The 19,818-nt window shown below is 38.8% G+C and overlaps 1 protein-coding gene across 3 annotated transcripts in view; it reads left to right on the forward strand.

The window, feature by feature from the left end:
- Positions 1-351: 351 nt before the first annotated feature.
- Positions 352-19,818, forward strand: part of SMU1 (SMU1 DNA replication regulator and spliceosomal factor) — a 42,981-nt gene continuing 23,514 nt past the window's right edge. The window contains exons 1-4 of one of the 3 annotated variants that reach the window (XM_017671550.3): positions 352-490; positions 3,322-3,532; positions 4,806-4,958; positions 13,991-14,101. In XM_017671550.3, the coding sequence (XP_017527039.1) occupies positions 465-490; positions 3,322-3,532; positions 4,806-4,958; positions 13,991-14,101 (501 nt within the window). In that variant the 5' untranslated portion in view covers positions 352-464. Of the gene's footprint in view, positions 588-3,321; positions 3,533-4,805; positions 4,959-13,990; positions 14,102-19,818 lie in introns of all 3 variants that reach the window. The other 2 variants (XM_017671552.3, XM_017671551.3) reach the window with 2 other exon arrangements.

Here is a 19,818-nt window from a genome sequence, read left to right on the forward strand (position 1 = left end):
TGTGTTTTGGCTTCAAAGCCTCATTTGTTTTTAAATTTTTATTTATCTATTTACCTATTATCAACTCTTCCTGCAAATGTTGGCTAGGGTTCCATTGGTTTCGAATGTATTAATCTCTCAGTCAGATACTGCAAATTCAATCCTATCTTCAAATATAATCAACTATTTGTACCAAATGAAAGCAAAATTTTTGAACAGTGCTTCTAGCCATAAGTCGTCCTCCAGGGAGAAACTGGAGCCCTCTTCTCTGCAGCAGGCGCTATAACACCTACTTCAGACAGCTCCGCAAGCCTCCGCCCCCCCCCACCCCACGTACTCCACGCCCCTCGGTCGTACACACAGCACCCAGAGAGGGCGCCGTACGTCGAGCGGAAGTGTCGTAAGCAGCCGCCGGAGGTGTCGTTGGTGTGTTGTGCGACGGGGTCGGAGAGTGGAGAGGCGCCTGTCCCTGGGAAGAAAATACCATGTCGATTGAAATAGAGTCCTCGGAGTGAGTCCTGCGGTGGCGGATGCTGGCGAAGTGGCGGGGGCCGGGAAGTGAAGGATGTGGGCTGGAAGGTGCTCGGGGAAGGCATCCGAGAGACTAGGTAGTGGAGGGGTATTTCCTTGCCCACAAAGAAATTTCTTGGGTCTGGCAACCTCGAGACGGGCTCACAAGAAAGTAGCGGAAGAGAAGCCAAAGCCCCGTGGGAGGTGCTTTAGGGCTTGGGGAAGACTTCACGTTGAAGACCTGAGTTGTAGCCATCTTCGACTCGTAGCGCGCCCAGTGATTGATCAGATTACCCATTCACCAGTCTAATTATCTGCACAAGAGGGCTTGGACTCTAAACCTTGCTTCTCTCACCACCGTTCTTAAAGGGTGTGATGTATTTCCTGTGTTTACATGGCCCTTTGCTTTCCCCTGCCCGGCACTTAAACCAGTATTGTCACTGCCCATACTACTAGTCTGTGTAGAGGCTCCTAGGGACTTATTTTCCTTAATGTCCTAGTACCTAGTTAGGCAGCAGACTCGACTGCTGCCTTTGAAATGACGACTGGCTATTTTACCAGGTTTTATCTGGCGCTGAATTTTGTTAGACCGTGAGCTCTGTCTAAAGGAGAAACAGAATGTGAAGATGGGGTCAAAAGAATGATAGGTCTGGAAACGAGGGCGACTGAGTGACCGAGGGTCTTCAGTGAATTTCTCTAGGAATCCATCTTCCACCCTGCCTTTGCCACACTTAATTAAATGAACAGACAATATTTGTGTCCTGAATGTAAGGGGTAGGACTTGTCCTGAAGCCTTCCATAGGTGGGAAGGAAGTTTATTCATTCAACAAATATTGAAGTCCACTATGTACTCTACTAGACCCTGGGGATACAGTACTGAACAAAACACGGAAATCTTTGCCCTTATAGAATGTGCATTGTGATTGTGGAACACAAGCAATAGACAAAAACAGTAAGTAAAGTATTAGAGACTTGACAGATGGTGATAAGTATTATGGAGAAAAATAAAGCAAAGAAGAGTGATAGAGAATGTTGGAGATTTAAGACAACTAAATCAGGGTAGGAGTTGGAAAGAGTTTCATGCCTTGAGACCTGAGTAATAGCTGGACACCAACTATTCTCCCAGCCTTGAGCTGCTGCATGTTTTTATTAGCAATAATAACTAGTAGTTACTGAGTGTTTTCTGTGCTAGTCACACTATAGGCAGTATAGTCAACCCTTTCACCAAACCTGCAGGATTAGATATTTTTCTTAACAGATGAGGAAACAGGCACAAAGATGTTAAGTGACTTGCCCAGGGTCACAGTTAGTAAGGGACAGAATTCATTCAAATTCCAGCCTGTCTTCAAAGTTCTTAGCTCTTTATGTATTACACTGTGTTTGAAGGAAATACATTTGATTTTGGCTATGTCAAACATGACATCTTTACAGGGAATTGAATGTCTTATTTTGGGTATGCAAATCGAAGTGTGCCAAGGAAGATAGGTGCTAAAATAGCAGGGATCTAAACCTGGGTATCTCTTAAGGGACCCTGAGAATACTATGAGTAACAGTAAACAGTTTCCTTCTGTAGGAGTTGTTTTTAGGTGTTTGCTTTCCTGCCATGAATTTATGCCCATGAGCCACACTGTCAGTTTGAATCTTCATTTTTCCACTTACCTCTGTTACTTGGTCAAATCTTCATCTGTAAAATGGACATAATAATAATACTTCATAAGGTTGTTTTGAGGACTAAATGACAGCATGTCTAAAATGCTTAGAACAGTATTTCATATATAGTAAATACATAATAAACATTGGTTATTGTTCTATGATTATTATTTCTCCTGAGGAGAGGGAATTAACTAAATTTCAGTATGAGATTCCAACCAGGACAGTCTGAACCCCTACCAGTAGAAATACAGTGTGAGCCAAGTATGCACTTTTAAAGAAAGAGAAGAAAAACAGTGTGTCACAGCATTGTACAGTGAACTTTTACAGTCTGTATGAACATATCTTTGCCAGATTCCTCATTCTTAAGTCCAAGATCAAGAAGTTTTAAGTGTAAAATTTATATATTTAACTATAAATGATTTTAAGTTTTCTGTCACATGTTGAAAAATGTTGCTTATTTTCTAACTATTTGGAAATTGTCTGCCTCCTCTTTTCCTTGGAAAGATGAACCCCCAGAAGTTTTAACTTCACTTTATTTCCTTGGGAAGCTGAATAAATGTTTTTGTTTGACCCATCCTGAAAATTTGGTCATAAAGGCAGTGGACGGGTGTTATTTTTGCAGATGAGAACACAGCTTTGTTTTGCTTTTACATACAGTGTAGCTCTACTTATTTATGTCCAGCAAATCCCTATTAAGAAAATCTCAATCCATAATTTTGGGTTTATTTAAAAAATGAACCAAATCATCCTACAAGCATTTAAGCTGTTTTATATCAATGACTAGGCTAGGTTTAAATATTTCATTAAAGTGCACAACAATATAATTACATAGATTAAAAAGAAACTTGGCATAATAAAAAGATCTCAAGCCTTGGAAATAAAGAGTCACCTTAGTATCAACTCCCTTTCTAGCTGCCTGTGAGACATTGGGCAAATTATTTCCCCTTTCTTAAACTCCATTACTCCTATTTCTGAGATGGAGGTAGGACAGGATGAACCCCAAGGTCCCTGGTAACTTAGGTTCTGTGATTTTGGAAATTTTTACTTACGTGATAACGAAACAAAGTAGGTAGTGAAAGGAGGATGGTTGAGTAAGAGAAATAAGCTGGGGTAAGAGTTATTTGTGGCCTCTTGGTGAAAGAGGATCTGTGAGCTGGATGGCTTGCTTTCTTTTTTCAGTGTGATCCGCCTTATCATGCAGTACCTGAAGGAGAATAGTTTACATCGGGCATTGGCTACCTTACAGGAAGAAACTACTGTATCTCTGAATACTGTGGACAGCATTGAGAGTTTTGTGGCTGACATTAATAGTGGCCATTGGGATACTGTTTTACAGGCCATACAGTCTCTGAAGTTGCCAGACAAAACCCTCATTGACCTCTATGAACAGGTAAGAGTGGAGGTGATGTTGATCCCCAAGAGCAGGTTTACTGTGGGCCCTCTGACTAGAAAGCAGCAGTGGGCATTCCTTCAAGCACTATAAGGCTGTAATAGCCATTAACACTTACACTGTCAGGGCTTGAGTGCTACTTTGTATTTTTTTACCTCATCTTGGAAAAACCAAGATTTTCCCAAATTGAAATTATTTCAAATTGATCATTAAGTGAGCTATTCTGACACCCAACTAGTGAACTGCAATTCTGTTCTGGCACTAACCACTCAGAGCACAGAGCCCACAAGTTGAGGGCTCAGTTCTACACAAGATTGCCCTTTCTTCTGACACCAACTTCATGTTGGGGTCTCAGGCCACCCATACTTCTGAACAACAAACTGTAAATTTGGGGGTCCCCATGACTCAGAATTTATAATTCACTTGAGTGACTCACAAAATAGGAAGGTACTATATTTATGATTACAGTTTTATTATCAAGGATACAGATCCTTGTATCACTGTCCTCTCCCTGTGGAATCAGGGTGTCTCTCTCATCTTGTATATTAATGTGCTCACTAACCAGGGAGCTCCCCTGGGGTTTTGTTTAATCTCCAGCTCCTCAACTCTCTGTACATCAGGCTGGCTCAGAGTTTCAGCCCTCTAATCACACGGTTGTGCTTTCTGCTAACCAGCCCTTATCACGAGCTGTCATCTTAGCACAAACTCAGGTGTGATGCTGGGTCAATGTTAATGACAAAGATACTCCTATCACTGAGGAAATTCCAAGATTTTTAGAATCTCTGAGCCAGGAAACCAGGACAAAGATCATACACAGTAGTTATTATCTAACAGAACAGAGTGGGCTCCTGGAAATAAGACTGTAATGTTGTTTGATGTAAAAATAGAATAGTTGGTTTTGTTTTGTTTTTTTATAATCTATATGGGTTCAGTTATTCCTCAAAGAAAATTCTGATAACTAGAGAAAGGTTTCTATGGAGTGCATGGAGTTATTACCATCTTTTCTTTCTTAAACATTTACATTCAGAACAAGAGGCCTAAGAGAAGAGGAGATTAGTAGATAAAAATGAAGCATGAAAAATGAAGCATGGAAGTTGAAAGATTGAAATTATTACTTGTAATTACTTCAGTGGTATACTAGTGAAATGCTAGTGAAAAGGAGCATTTCCTAATATTTGAAATCACTTTGGCAGGCCATTTCTGGATCAGAAATTGTACTGAAAAGAAATATTACTGATTGATTTAAAACAGCCATTTTCTTTCAATTATATAGGTGGTTCTGGAATTGATAGAGCTCCGTGAACTGGGGGCTGCCAGGTCACTTTTGAGACAGACTGACCCCATGATCATGTTAAAACAAACACAGCCAGAGCGATATATTCATCTGGAGAACCTGTTGGCAAGGTCGTATTTTGATCCTCGTGAGGTATGACTGTGGTAATAATGAAAAGTTGTTAAGTTTAAAAACATGCAATAATGTGATCTTTTTTTAATCATTTTATGTGATCTTGATTTAATTTTTGAGTGATACTTTTTTGCTGATGTATATTGGTTGAAATTTGCATATGTTAAAGAGAATAGTCATACTCAGTTTTTGTAATATTTGAGGGTCTTTCTTCCCTCACATACCCCATTATAGAAGATTGTGTGTTGATTAGTAAAGAAGCAGAAAATTTATTATGGTACTATTTCTACACTAGGCCACGTACCTGTCTAGCCCTGAAGTGCTACCTGACTGCTGGTACAGTCACTGCATTTGTGTTGCTTGCCCCTGACAGTTTGCAGTTTCCTTCCAGTTCTTTTAGTTCTTAGAAAACATGTTTTTTGTTCTCAGCTGATTATACTAACTGGTAGAGCATAGTGACGGATATTCTTTAATTTTTTTTTTTTTTTGAGAGGGCATCTCTCATATTTATTGATCAAATGGTTAACAACAATAAAATTCTGTATAGGGGACTCAATGCTCAATGTACAATCATTAATCCACCCCAAGCCTAATTCTCGTCAGTCTCCAATCTTCTGAAGCATAACGAACAAGTTCTTACATGGTGAACAAGTTTTGACATAGTGAATAAGTTCTTACATGGTGAACAGTACAAGGGCAGTCATCACAGAAACTTTCAGATTTGATCACACACTATGAACTATAAACAATCAGGTCAAATATGAATATTTGTTTGATTTTTATACTTCATTTATATGTGAATCCCACATTTCTCCCTTATTATTATTATTATTCTTAATAAGATGCTGAAGTGGTAGGTAGATGCACGATAAAGGTAGAAAACATAGTTTAGTGCTGTAAGAGAGCAAATTTAGATGATCAGGTGTGTGCCTGTAGACTAAGTGTTAATCCAAGCTAGACAAGGGCAACAAAACATCCACGGATGCAGATTTCTCTCAAAATGGGGGGTGAGGTTCTAAGCCTCACCTCTGTTGATCCCCAATTTCTCACCTGATGGCCCCCCTGCAACTGTGCCTGTCTTAGGTTGTTCCTCCCTTGAGGAATCTTACCCATCTCTGGCTAACCAGTCATCTTCTGGGGCCATACAGGGAAATGTAAAGTTGGTAAGTGAGAGAGGCAATATTGTTTGAAAAGGTTAGCTTTTTACTTCCTTGCAGATTTATGCCCTGTGGCTTTTATGCCCAGTATTTGTCTTGAGGTATCTTTACCACTTGTAAGAATTATGATACTTAGTAAATTCGATATGAGGCACGAATTCTATTTAAGGGTTGTAATTAGGAAGGAAGAAGAAAAGCTATAGGAGTAGCAGACGGAAGATAACATGGGAAGATTGATTATTTCTTTGACATATCTTCTTGTAGAGTAACTTAAGCATGTATAGGTTTTAAACTACTAATTAAATTGTGTACACACATTAACATAATAGGAATACAGTTACATAACCAAAGCAGGCCTATAATTACCAGCCATCTCCAGTGAAACCAAGAAATCCAGTTAGGCACCTTAGGCATTTGTGAAAACTTATCTACGATATGGTGGATATTGTCCAACTGAACTTGAATAGTCTGAGAGAAATCAGACAAATTAAAACAACACATTCCTGGGAACTGTTCACATCCCTTATGTTCTTTTAACAGGAGATAGTTTGTAGTCGTAAGATTTTGGAGCACTACAACTTGCACTTCTCCTAATTCTTGGTTGAGTTCCAACAGTATAGATCCAGTCAAATTTGTTGTTTTACTATATGCACAGGCCAGCTTAGATATCTCCTTCTTCATTCCAATGACAAGTCCAGGAACCGGTGGGATGAATGCAGCTACAACTGCAGCATCGCCTGGATCTTTGTTGAGGTTTTTTGATGATCATCTTTTGGTATGACTCTTCCAGAGAGTGCTGGTGTTGGAAGTTCTTCTTCATATCGTATCTTAGTTCATTTTCTGGGTAGCCAAATTAGGCTTTGATCCTCTGTATAAACACAAACAGACCCTTTGCCCACACTTTGATATGCCCTTTATAACATTGTGTAGAACTCTTTGGAGGTCACCACACAGGAACTGCTTTCTTTTTTTTTTTTTAAGAGAAAGGAATATTATCAGAAAAATGTACTTCCATAGCCGATCATCTGACACCCTTTAAGTGATAAAAATTAAGGATATTTAAAGCATGCATTAATTGTTGATTTACAGTTAATTTTATCCTATCAGGGAGTAATCCCCCTTTTCTTTCTTCCCTTTTTTTTTTTGTTATCATTAATCTACACTTACATGAAGAATATTATGTTTACTGGGCTCTCCCCTATACCAGGTCCCCCCTATAAACCACTTTACAGTCACTGTCCATCAGCATAGCAAAATGTTGTAGAATCACTGCTTGTCTTCTCTGTGTTGTACAGCCCTCCCCTTTCTCCCTCCCCCCCATGCATGCTAGTCTTAATAGCCCCTTCTTCTTCCCCCACCTTATCCCTCCCTACCCACCCATCCTCCCCAGTCCCTTTCCCTTTGGTACCTGTTAGTCCATTCTTGGGTTCTGTGATTCCGCTGCTGTTTTGTTTCTTCAGTTTTTCCTTTGTTCTTATACTCCACAGATGAGTGAAATCATTTGGTATTTCTCTTTCCTGCTTGGCTTATTTCACTGAGCATAATACCCTCCAGCTCTATCCATGTTGCTGCAAATGGTAGGATTTGCCCTCTTCTTATGGCTGAGTAGTATTCCATTGTGTATATGTGCCACATCTTCTTTATCCATTCATCTACTGATGGACATTTAGGTTGCTTCCAATTCTTGGCTATTGTAAATAGTGCTGCGATAAACATAGGGGTGCATCTGTCTTTCTCAAACTTGATTGCTGCGTTCTTAGGGTAAATTCTTAGGAGTGGAATTCCTGGGTCAAATGGTAGGTCTGTTTTGAGCATTTTGATGAATCTCCATACTGCTTTCCAGAATGGTTGAACTAATTTACATTCCCACCAGCAGTGTAGGAGGGTTCCCCTTTCTCCACAGCCTCGCCAACATTTGTTGTTGTTTGTCTTTTGGATGGCAGCCATCCTTACTGGTGTGAGGTGATACCTCATTGTAGTTTTAATTTGCATTTCTCTGATAATTAGCGATGTGGAGCATCTTTTCATGTGTCTGTTGGCTATCTGTATTTCTTTTTTGGAGAACTGTCTATTCAGTTCCTCTGCCCATTTTTTAATTGGATTATTTGTTTTTTGTTTGTTGAGGCATGTGAGCTCTTTATATATTTTGGATGTCAAGCCTTTATTGGATCTGTCATTTACAAATATATTCTCCCATACTGTAGGGTTCCTTTTTGTTCTATTGATGGTGTCTTTTGCTGTACAGAAGCTTTTCAGCTTAATATAGTCCCACTTGTTCATTTTTGCTGTTGTTTTCCTTGCCTGGGGAGATATGTTCAAGAAGAGGTCACTCATGTTTTTTTCCACGAGTTTAATGGTTTCATGACTTACATTCAGGTCTTTGATCCATTTTGAATTTACTTTTGTATATGGGGTTAGACAATGGTCCAGTTTCATTCTCCTACATGTAGCTGTCCAGTTTTGCCAGCACCATCGGTTGAAGAGACTGTCATTTTGCCATTGTATGTCCATGGCTCCTTTATCGAATATTAATTGACCATATATGTTTGGGTTAATGTCTGGATTCTCTAATCTGTTCCACTGGTCTGTGGCTCTGTTCTTGTGCCAGTACCAAATTGTCTTGATTACTATGGCTTTGTAATAGAGCTTGAAGTTGGGGAGTGAGATCCCCCCTACTTTATTCTTCTTTCTCAGGATTGCTTTGGCTATTCAGGGTCTTTGGTGGTTCCATATGAATTTTTGAATTATTTGTTCCAGTTCATTGAAGAATGTTGCTCGTAATTTGATAGGGATTGCATCAAATCTGTATATTGCTTTGGGCAGGATGGCCATTTTGACGATATTAATTCTTCCTAGCCATGAGCATGGGATGAGTTTCCATTTGTTAGTGTCCCCTTTAATTTCTCTTAAGAGTGACTTGTAGTTTTTAGGGTATAGGTCTTTCACTTCTTTGGTTAGGTTTATTCCTAAGTATTTTATTCTTTTTGATGCAATTGTGAATGGAATTGTTTTCCTGATTTCTCTTTCTATTGGTTCATTGTTAGTGTATAGGAAAGCTACAGATTTCTGTTTGTTAATTTTGTATCCTGCAACTTTGGTGTATTCTGATATCAGTTCTAGTAGTTTTGGAATGGAGTCTTTAGGGTTTTTTATGTACAATATCATATCATCTGCAAATAGTGACAGTTTAACTTCTTCTTTACCAATCTGGATTCTTTGTATTTCTTTGTTTTGTCTGATTGCCGTGGCTAGGACCTCCAGTACTATGTTAAGTAACTGTGGGGAGAGTGGGCATCCCTGTCTAGTTCCTGATCTCAGAGGAAAAGTTTTCAGCTTCTCGCTGTTCAGTATAATGTTGGCTGTGGGTTTATCATATATGGCCTTTATTATGTTGAGGTACTTGCCCTCTATTCCCATTTTGCTGAGAGTTTTTATCATGAATGGATGTTGAATTTTGTCAAATGCTTTTTCAGCACCTATGGAAATGATCATGTGGTTTTTGTCTTTCTTTTTGTTGATGTGGTGGATGACGTTGATGGATTTTTGAATGTTGTACCATCCTTGCATCCCTGGGATGTATCCCACTTGGTCATAGTGTATGATCCTTTTGATGTATTTTTTAATTCGGTTTGCTAATATTTTGTTGAGTATTTTTGCATCTACATTCATCAGGGATATTGGTCTGTAGTTTTCTTTTTTGGTGGGGTCTTTGCCTGGTTTTAGTATTAGGGTGATGTTGGCTTCATAGAATGAGTTTGGGAGTATCCCCTCCTCTTCTATTTTTTGGAAAACTTTAAGGAGAATGGGTATTATGTCTTCTCTGTGTGTCTGATAAAATTCCGAGGTAAATCCGTCCAGCCCGGGGGTTTTGTTCTTGGGTAGTTTTTTGATTACCATTTCAATTTCATTGCTCGTAATTGGTTTAACTTTTGTGTTTCTTCCTTGGTCAGTCTTGGAAGGTTGTTTTTTTCTAGGAAGTTGTCCATTCTAGGTTTTCCAGCTTGTTGGCATATAGGTTTTCATAGTAGTCTTTAATAATTCTTTGTATTTCTGTGGAGTCTTTCATGATTTTTCCGTTCTCATTTCTGATTCTGTTCATTTGTGTTGATTCTCTTTTTCTCTTAATAAGTTTGGCTAGAGGCTTATCTATTTTTTTTATTTTCTCAAAGAACCAGCTCTTGGTTTCGTTGATTTTTGCTATTGTTTTATTCTTCTCAATTTTGTTTATTTCTTCTCTGATCTTTATTATGTCCCTCCTTCTGCTGACTTTAGGCCTCATTTGTTCTTCTTTTTCCAGTTTCGATAATTGTGATGTTAGACTATTCATTTGGGATTGTTTTTCCTTCTTCAAGTGTGCCTGGATCGCTGTGTACTTTCCTCTTAAGACTGCTTTTGCTGAGTCCCACAGAAGTTAGGGCTTTGTGTTGTTGTTGTCATTTGTTTCTATATATTCCTTGATCTCTATTTTGATTTGTTCGTTGATCCATTGATTATTTAGAAGCATGTTGTTAAGCCTCCATGTGTTTGTGAGCCTTTTTGTTTTCTTTGTAGAATTTATTTCTAGTTTTATACCTTTGTGGTCTGAAAATTGGTTGGTAGAATTTCAGTATTTTGGAATTTACTGAGGCTCTTTTTGTGGGCTAGTATGTAGTCTATTCTGGAGAATGTTCCATGTGCACTTGAGAAGAATGTATATCCTGTTGCTTTTGGATGTAGAGTTCTATAGATGTCTATTAGGTCCATCTGTTCTAGTGTGTTGTTCAGTGCCTCTGTGTCTTTACTTGTTTTCTGCCCAGTGGATCTATCCTTTGGAGTGAGTTGTGTGTTGAAGTCTCCTAAAATGAATGCATTGCAGTCTATTTCCCCCTTTAGTTCTGTTAGTATTTGTTTCACATATGCTGGTGCTCCTCTGTTGGGTGCATATATATTTAGAATGGTTATAGCCTCTTGTCGGACTGAGCCCTTTATCATTATGTAGTGTCCTTCTTTATCTCTTGTTACTTTCTTTGTTTTGAAGTCTATTTTGTCTGATATTAGTACTGCAGCCCCTGCTTTCTTCTCGCTGTTGTTTGCCTGAGATGTTTTTCCATCCCTTGACTTTTAGTCTGTGCATGTCTTTGGGTTTGAGGTGTGTTTCTTGTAAGCAGCATATAGATGGGTCTTGCTTTTTTATCCATTCTATTACTCTGTGTCTTTTGATTGGTGCATTAAGTCCATTTACATTTAGGGTGACTAATGAGAGATATGTACTTATTGCCATTGCAGGCTTTAAATTCGTGGTTACCAAAGGTTCAAGGTTAGCCTCTTTAGTATCTTGCTGCCTAACTTAGCTCGCTTATTGAGCTGTTATATACACTGTCTGGAAATTCTTTTCTTCTCTCCCTTCTTATTCTTCCTTGTCCTTTCTTCATATGTTGAGTGTTTTGTTCTGTGCTCTTTTTAGGAGTGCTCCCATCTAGAGTAGTCCCTGTAAGATGCCCTCCAGAGGTGGTTTGTGGGAAGCAAATTCCCTCAGCTTTTGCTTGTCTGGGAATTGTTTAATCCCGCCATCATATTTAAATGATAGTCGTGCTAGATACAGTATCCTTGGTTCAAGGCCCTTCTGTTTCATTGTATTAAATATATCATGCCATTCTCTTCTGGCCTGTAGAGTTTCTGTTGAGAAGTCTGATGATAGCCTGATGGGTTTTCCTTTATAGGTGACCTTTTTCTCTCTAGCTGCCTTTAAAACTCTTTCCTTGTCCTTGATCCTTGCCATTTTAATTATTATGTGTCTTGGTGTTGTCCTCCTTGGATCCTTTCTGTTGGGGGTTCTGTGTATTTCCATGGTCTGTTTGATTATTTCCTCCCTCAGTTTGGGGAAGTTTTCAGCAGTTATTTCTTCAAACACATTTTCTATCCCCTTTCCTCTCTCTTCTTCTTCTGGTACCCCTATAATACGAATATTGTTCCTTTTGGATTGGTCACACAGTTCTCTTAGTATTGTTTTGTTCCTGGAGATCCTTTTATGTCTCTCTATGTCAGCTTCTATACATTCCTGTTCTCTGGTTTCTATTCCTTCAATGGCCTCTTGCATCTTATCCATTCTTCTTATAAATCCTTCCAGGGTTTATTTCAGTTCTGTAATCTCCTTCTTGGCATCTGTGATCTCCCTCTGGACTTCATCCCATTGCTCTTTCATTTTTCTCTGTATCTCCGTCAGCATGTTCATGATTTTTATTTTGAATTCTTTTTCAGGAAGACTGGTTAGGTCTGTCTCCTTCTCAGGTGTTGACTCTGTGATCTTTGTCTGCCTGTAGTTTTGCCTTTTCATGGTGATAGAGATAGTTTGCAGAGCTGGAACGAGTGACAGCTGGGAGAGCTTTCCTTCTTGTTGGTTTGTGGCCTTCCTTTCCGGGGAGAACAGTGACCTCTAGTGGGTTGTGCTGGGCAGCTGCGCGCAGACAGGGCCTGTGCTTCCTGCCCGGCTGCTATGAGTTTATCTCTGCTGTAGCTGTGGGTGTGGCCTGGCTCGGGCTGGTGCTCCAAAATGGTGGAGCCCGGTTGGAGGGGGAGCGGCTGGGAGGCTATTTATCTCTGTAAGGGGCCTCCATGCTCCCTGCTGCCCAGGGGGTTAGAGTGCCCAGAGAGTCCCAGATTCCCTGCCTCTGGACTAAGTGTCCCGCCCTGCCCCTTTAAGATTTCCAAAAATTACTTGCCAAACCAAAACAACAACAACAACAACAAAAAAGAAAATTAAATAAATAATTAAAAAAAAAAGAAAAACGCACGATTTTCTTTGTCCTCAGGCACCGGCCTCAGGCACCCGCTCACCGTTCTTGCTGCCCTGTTTCCCTAGTATTTGGGTCCCTGTCCCTTTAAGACTTCCAAAAAGCACTTGCCAAAAAAAAAAAGAGGAAAAAAAAATGGCCGCTCCTGTTTCTTTGTTCTCTGGCGTCGGCCTCAGGCATCTGCTCACCGGTCTTGCTGCCCTGTTTCCCTAGTATCCAGGACCCCACGCATGCACTGTGTCTGTGCTCTGGTCCAGATGGCTGGGGCTGGGTGTTCAGCAGGTCTGGGCTCCCTCTCCCTCCCTGCTGACTCCTCTCCTCCTGCTGGGAGTTGGGGGAGGGGCACTTTTGTCCCGTGGGGCTGGGGCTTGTATCTTACCCCCTTCGCGAGGCGCTGGGTTCTCGCAGGCGTGGGTGTGGTCTGGATGTTGTCCTGTGTCCTCTGGTCTCTATTTTAGGAAGAGTTGTCTTTGTTTTATTTTCATAGATATATGTGGTTTTGGGAGGAGATTTCTGCTGCTCTACTCACGCCACCATTTTGGCTCCGCCCCAGATACTCTTTAATTTTAACAAAACTTTTTTATGTGTATAATTTCCTTCTTTCTCATGTAGTCTTTTACTTGTCTAAATAGGAGGAAGAATAATTTAATAGGCACTGGACTATGGGAAGTTAGGGTAAACTGAGAAACTATGAGGAGGAAGGAAAGGAGTTTAGATTACCAAGGTAGGATTTTAATTAGAGGTCGCGGAGAACTTTAGAGCTGGGAATCATTTGACCTGAAGAAATTACCAAGGCATATAACAGAATCCTTAGCTATACAGATTTTTTAAAAAACTGAAAAAACAGGTCTGGCTTTGATGTAGTTTACTTGGACTCTTTTCAGGAATAATAGTGTGGATTGGCTGACCTCAATTCTCTTCCAGCTAATACTTTGAAAATGCAAGTGGATAGAATTGGGAAGTTGTTTTAAGAACTGATTGATTTAATTAGTCCCTGTTTACTGGGTAGTTTCTTTTCATATTTTCTTTTTAGAATGTTTCTGCTTAATTTTTGTTATTTTTAAAAAATAAGTGCACATATCTTGTAGCTGCTTCTTGAAATGATGTTACCCCCTGTCTTTTTCAGGCATACCCAGACGGAAGTAGCAAAGAGAAGAGAAGAGCAGCAATTGCCCAGGCCTTAGCTGGGGAAGTCAGTGTGGTGCCTCCATCTCGTCTCATGGCATTGTTGGGACAGGTAATTAACGTCTATGGAACTAAAATTACCTTGAACCCCTGGTACTGTTTCCTATATAGAAGCTATGTGTATGAGATAAAAAAATCAGACATCCTGAGATTGGGGACTACCTGTTGAACTGCTTGTACCAATAGCTGTGCCATGCCAGTCTAATCTTCCCTAGGAGAGTCAGTATAGGTTAGTAGTTAAGAGCATAAGCTCTAGAGTCAGTTAGAATTAGGGTGACCATAGAATTTATCTTTCTATCTGTGATAGCTTGGGGGGCACTGTTGATCATTGTGCCAGGACACTGCCCAGGAAAACAGGAACAAATATTTACCCTTGTTTTAGAATCCAAGCTCTCTCACTTGCATCTGTGTGGTCTTGGGCACATTATCTAACTTTTCTGATCCCATTTACTTATGGTGGTAGTATAGTAAAGATTAAATGAGATAATGCACTTAAAGCATTTCCTATTATTACCTAGTACCTTGTTAAAACTCAGTGAATGGTAACTGTTGGTGGTGATTTTTTTTTAAATTAGTAGTAGTATAGTTCACTAGTGTCATTATAAAGCAGAGAGTTGGGAGAGGCTCTGGGAGCCAATTGCTTTTGATACAGATCTTATCACTGCCTATGTCATACCTTGCCCTTGAAGAGTATATGGTGCTTTCTCCAATTCTTAAACCATTTTGGAATTTGCAAGGTAATTTGGCTTGCTTCTTTTGACTTCCTCATCCCCACCTTATATAATTAGGTTTCACTTTCTCTGTTCTTCTTGGTTGTGACTGATCCATTCACTTTAAACTTCTGAACTCAACTAACATTTATTTTCTGTCGTTATCTTCTTCAATATTTGTCTTTTGGGTATGTACTTTTTAATTTCTTGTTATTGTTACTTTACTGGAGTTTCTAGAGAGAGTGGAAATAACTCATTTTGTTTCTCTATATTTAATTGGTTAGATATGAGGAGTGAGTGAATCTTCGGCTCTGGTTGCTTGTTTAGGTTTCTTGATGACTTAGTAAAGAATCCAAGAAGAAGAGGGGGGAGGAAAAAGAATACAAGAAGAGGAGTAGATTTGTTGGGATGGAGGTAGAGACTGGGTTGGATAGATGATCAGTTTTGGATGTACGAATTTTGAAGTTCCTTTGGGACATACAGTGGAGATATCCAGTATAGGTACTAGGATTTGTGAATCTGAACCTCAGCCTTGCAGTTTTGGCTAGAGCTACAGATTGGGAAATTGCAGCAGTGGTTCAAGCCATACATGTAAATATGATTACCCAGGGAAAGCATGTAGAATAAGAAAAGTAAAAACTTGAGAAGGAAGCCATAGGCAACCCTTAAAGTCAACAGGGTAAACAGAGAAAGGAAAAGCCAGAGAGATGATACAAAGGGGACCCAAGAGAAAAGGGGTAGAAAATCTGAGAGGAGTTTAAGAAGACAAGTCTTCAGGGTTGAGAGCAACAGAGAATGTGAGGAAGTTTATCAAAAAACAGTCAGTCTGTTTTTGGCCATTGGGATAGCTGAGAGGCATTTCCATTGGAAAGGTGGGGACAGAAGGTATGTTGCAGCAAGCTGGGAGTGATTTAACTCAGAAGTGAAGACAGTGTAGATAGCTCATGACGCTTGGTTGTTAAAGGTAGAAGATGGTGAGGGAAAGGGGAGTGGGTAATGGTAACTAAAGAACAGAGAGTGAGAGAGGATTTTTTTTCTTTTGTAAATGGGAGTGATTTGAAAGTATTACAGACTGAGGGTAAAGAGCAGCCTAGGGTATATACTGATTGGAGAGAGGTCCTGAGGAGGTACAAGTTCTCTGGTATTTGCATCAAAGAGGAAAAATAAGTAACATGAGTTTTGGAAAGAAATAAACACAGTAGCATTTAGAAATATTGAATAGTTCAACTATAATAATTATAGAAGTAATGTAAAAATTTGATAACATTGCTAGATATAAAATATACAGAAGTTTATTGCATTCCCATATATCAGCAATAGCCAGAAAATACAGTGAAAAATAGCTCTTTTGTAGCAATAATATGCAGTATAAAAATTCTAGCACTAGCTTTTGTGGGAAATAGATAATTTCCATTTTAAAAAAGGCAAAAACCCTTCAAAACTTAAGAAATAAAAGATTTGAGTAAATGGAGAAATACTGATTTTCCTGGATTAAGACTGAGCATTGCGGTCAGTTCTTAGGCTTAAGGCAATTATAATAAAGATCACAGGATTAGAACTATTTCACAGAATAATTCTAGTGGTCATCTGGAAAAATTAAGTTGAAAAAATATTCCCCAAAGAAATTTTGAAAAAAAAAATGTTGAGAGCATATGAACCCTAGAAATATTGAAGCAGTTAGTGAAGGCTCATTGAATACCTGTTGCAACCAGTGCAACAAAAGTGTAAGAGATTGGTCTGATTATTTGTAAGAATTTTAGTACATGATAATGGGAGGTCACAAAATCTAGGAACAGGTAAGATTTATTCAGTGTATGGTGTTGGATTCTTTAGTATGGGGGAAAAGTCAGATGAGAGCCTTCTCTCATTTTATGTTTTTTATTAAGGTTGATACACAATCTTGTGCTCAGGTTTCACATGAGCAACATTGTGGTTACTACATTACCCTCTATTATCAAATCCACACCACAAACCCCATAACAGTCACTGTCCATCATCATAGTAAGATGCTATAGAGTCACTACTTGTCTTCCTGGGCTATACTGTATTATGTGTGCAGCCCTCTATTATGTGTGCTAATCATAATACCCCTTAATCGCCTTATCCCTCCCTTCCCACCAGCCCTCCAGAACCCCTTTCCTTTTGGTAACCGCTAGTCCATACTTGGGTTCTGTGAGTCTGCTGCTGTTTTGTTCCTTCAGTTTTTGCTTTGTTCTTATACTCCACAGATGAGTGAAATCATTTGGTATTTGTCTTTATCCCCCTGGCTTATTTCACTGAACATAATACCCTTTAGCTCCATCCATGTTGTTGCAAATGGTAGGATTTGTTTTCTTCTTATGGCTGAATAATATTCCATTGTGTATTTGTACCACATCTTTATCCATTAATCTACTGATGGACACTTAGGTTGCTTCCATATCTTGGCTATTGTAAATAGTGCTGTGATAAATATACAGGTGCATGTGTCTTTTTGAATCTGTGATCTTGTTTCCTTTGGATAAATTCGTAGGAGTGGAATTCCTGGGTCAAATGGTATTTCTATTTGTAGTTTCTTGGGGAACCTTCATATTGCTTTCCACAATGGTTGAATTAATTTACAGTCCCCTTAACAGTGTAGGAGGGTTCCCCTTTCTCTGCATCCCTGCCAGCATTTTTGTTCCTTGTCTCTTGGATGTTGGCCATCTTAACTGGTGTGAGGTGATATCTCATTGTGGTTTTAATTTGCATTTCCCTGATGATTAACGATGTGGAGCATCTTTTTATGTGCCTGTTGGCCATCTGAATTTCTTCTTTGGGGAAGTGTCTCTTCAGATCCTCTACCCATATTTTGATGGGGTTATTTGCTTTTTGGGTGTGAGGTGTGTTAGCTTTTTATATATTTTGGATGTTAACCCCTTATAGGATATGTCATTTATGAATATATTCTCCCGTAATGTAGGATGTCTTTTTGTTCTACTGATGGTGTCCTTTCCTGTACAGAAGCTTTTGAGTTTGATGTAGTCCCATTTGTTCATTTTTGCTTTTGTTTCCTTTGCCTGAGGAGATGTGTTCAGGAAAAAGTTGCTCATGTTAGTGGTCAAGAGATTTTTACCTATGTTTTCTTCTATGAGTTTTATAGTTTTGTGACTTACATTCAGGTCTTTTAAACATTTCGAGTTAACTTTTGTGTATGGAGTTAGACAATAATCCAGTTTCATTCTCTTACATGTAGCTGTCTGGTTTTGCCAACATCTGTTCTTGAAGAGGCTGTTATTTCCCCATTGTAAATCCTTGGCTCCTTTATCATATATTAATTGACCATATATGGTTGGGTTTATATCTGGACTCTCTATTCTGTTCCATTAATCTATGGGTCTGTTTTTGTGCCAGTACCAAATTGTCTTGATAACTGTGGCTTTGTAGTAGAGCTTGAAGTTGGGGAGCATAATCGCCCCAGCTTTATTCTTCCTTCTCAGGACTTACTGTGGCTATTCAGGGTCTTTTGTGGTTCCATATGAATTTTAGAACTCTGCTTTAGTTTGTTGAAGAATGTCATTTGTATTTTGATAGTGATTGCATTGAATCTGTAGATTGCTTTAGGTAGGATGGCCATTTTGACAATATTAATTCTTACTATCCATAAGCATGGGATGTATTTCCATTTCTTAGTATCTTCTTTAATTTCTCTCATAAGTATCTTGTAGTTTTCAGGATATAGGTCTTTCACTTCCTTGGTTAGGTTTATTCCTAGGTATTTTATTCTTTTTGATGCAATTGTGAATGGAATTGTTTTCTAGATTTCTCTTTCTGCTTGTTCATCAGTAGTATGTAGGAATGCAACAGATTTCTGTGTATTAATTTTGTATCCTGCAACTTTGCTGAATTCAGTTATTCTAGTAATTTTGGGGTGGATTCTTTAGGGTTTTCTATGTACAGTATCATGTCATCTGCAAACAGTGACAGTTTGACTTTTTCCTTACCCATCTGGATGCCTTTCATTTCTTTGTGTTGTCTGATTGCCATGGCTAGGTACTGTGTTGAGTAAAAGTGGGGAGAGTGGGCATCCTTGTCTTGTTCCTGATCTTAGAGGAAAAGCTTTCAGCTTTTCACTGTTAAGTATGATATCGGCTGTGGATTTGTTGCATATGGCTTTTATTATGTTGAGGTACTTGCCGTCTGTACCCAATTTGTTGAGTATTTATCATAAATGAGTGTTGAATTTGGTCAAATGCTTTTTCAGCGTTCGTGGAGATGATATGTGATTTTTGTCTTTCTTTTTGTTGATGTAGTGGATGATGTTGATAGGTATTCAAATATTGTACCATCCTTGTATCCCTGGAATAAATCCCACTCGATCATGATGGATGATCTTTTCAATGTATTTTTGAATTCGGTTTGCTAATGTTTTGTTGGGTATTTTTGCATGTATGTTCATCAGGGATATTAGTCTGTAATTTTCATTTTTTTGTGGTTTCTTTGCTTGGTTTTGGTATTAGAGTGATGCTGGCTTCATAGAATTAGTTTGGAAGTATTCCCTCCTTTTCTGCTTTTTGGAAAACTTTAAGGAGGATGGGTATTAGGTCTTCTCTAAATTTCTGATAAAATTCAGCAGTGAAGTTATCTTGTCTGGGAGTTTTGTTCTTGGGTAGTTTTTTTGATTACCAATTCAATTTCATTGCTTGTAATTTGTCTGTTCAGATTTTCTATTTCTTCCTGGGTCAGTCATGGAAAGTTGTATTTTTCTACAAAGCTGTCCATTTCTTCTAAATTACAACTTGTTGTCATGTATTTTTCATAGTATTCTTTAATAATTTGTATTTCAGTGGTGTCTGTAGTGATTTTTCCTTTCTTATTTCTGATTCTGTTTCTGTGTAGATTCTCTTTTTTTCTTGATAAGTCTGGCTAGGGGTTTATCTATTTTGTTTATTTTCTTGAAGAACCAGCTCTTGGTTTCATTTATTCTTTCTATTGTTTTATTCTTCTCGATTTTATTTATTTCTCCTCTGATCTTTATTATATCTCTCCTTCTACTGACTTTGGGCCTCATTTGTTCTTCTTTTTCCAGTTTTAATAATTG

Source organism: Manis javanica, chromosome 2, assembly GCF_040802235.1.
Source record: "Manis javanica isolate MJ-LG chromosome 2, MJ_LKY, whole genome shotgun sequence".
NCBI classification, from domain to species: Eukaryota; Metazoa; Chordata; class Mammalia; order Pholidota; family Manidae; genus Manis; species Manis javanica.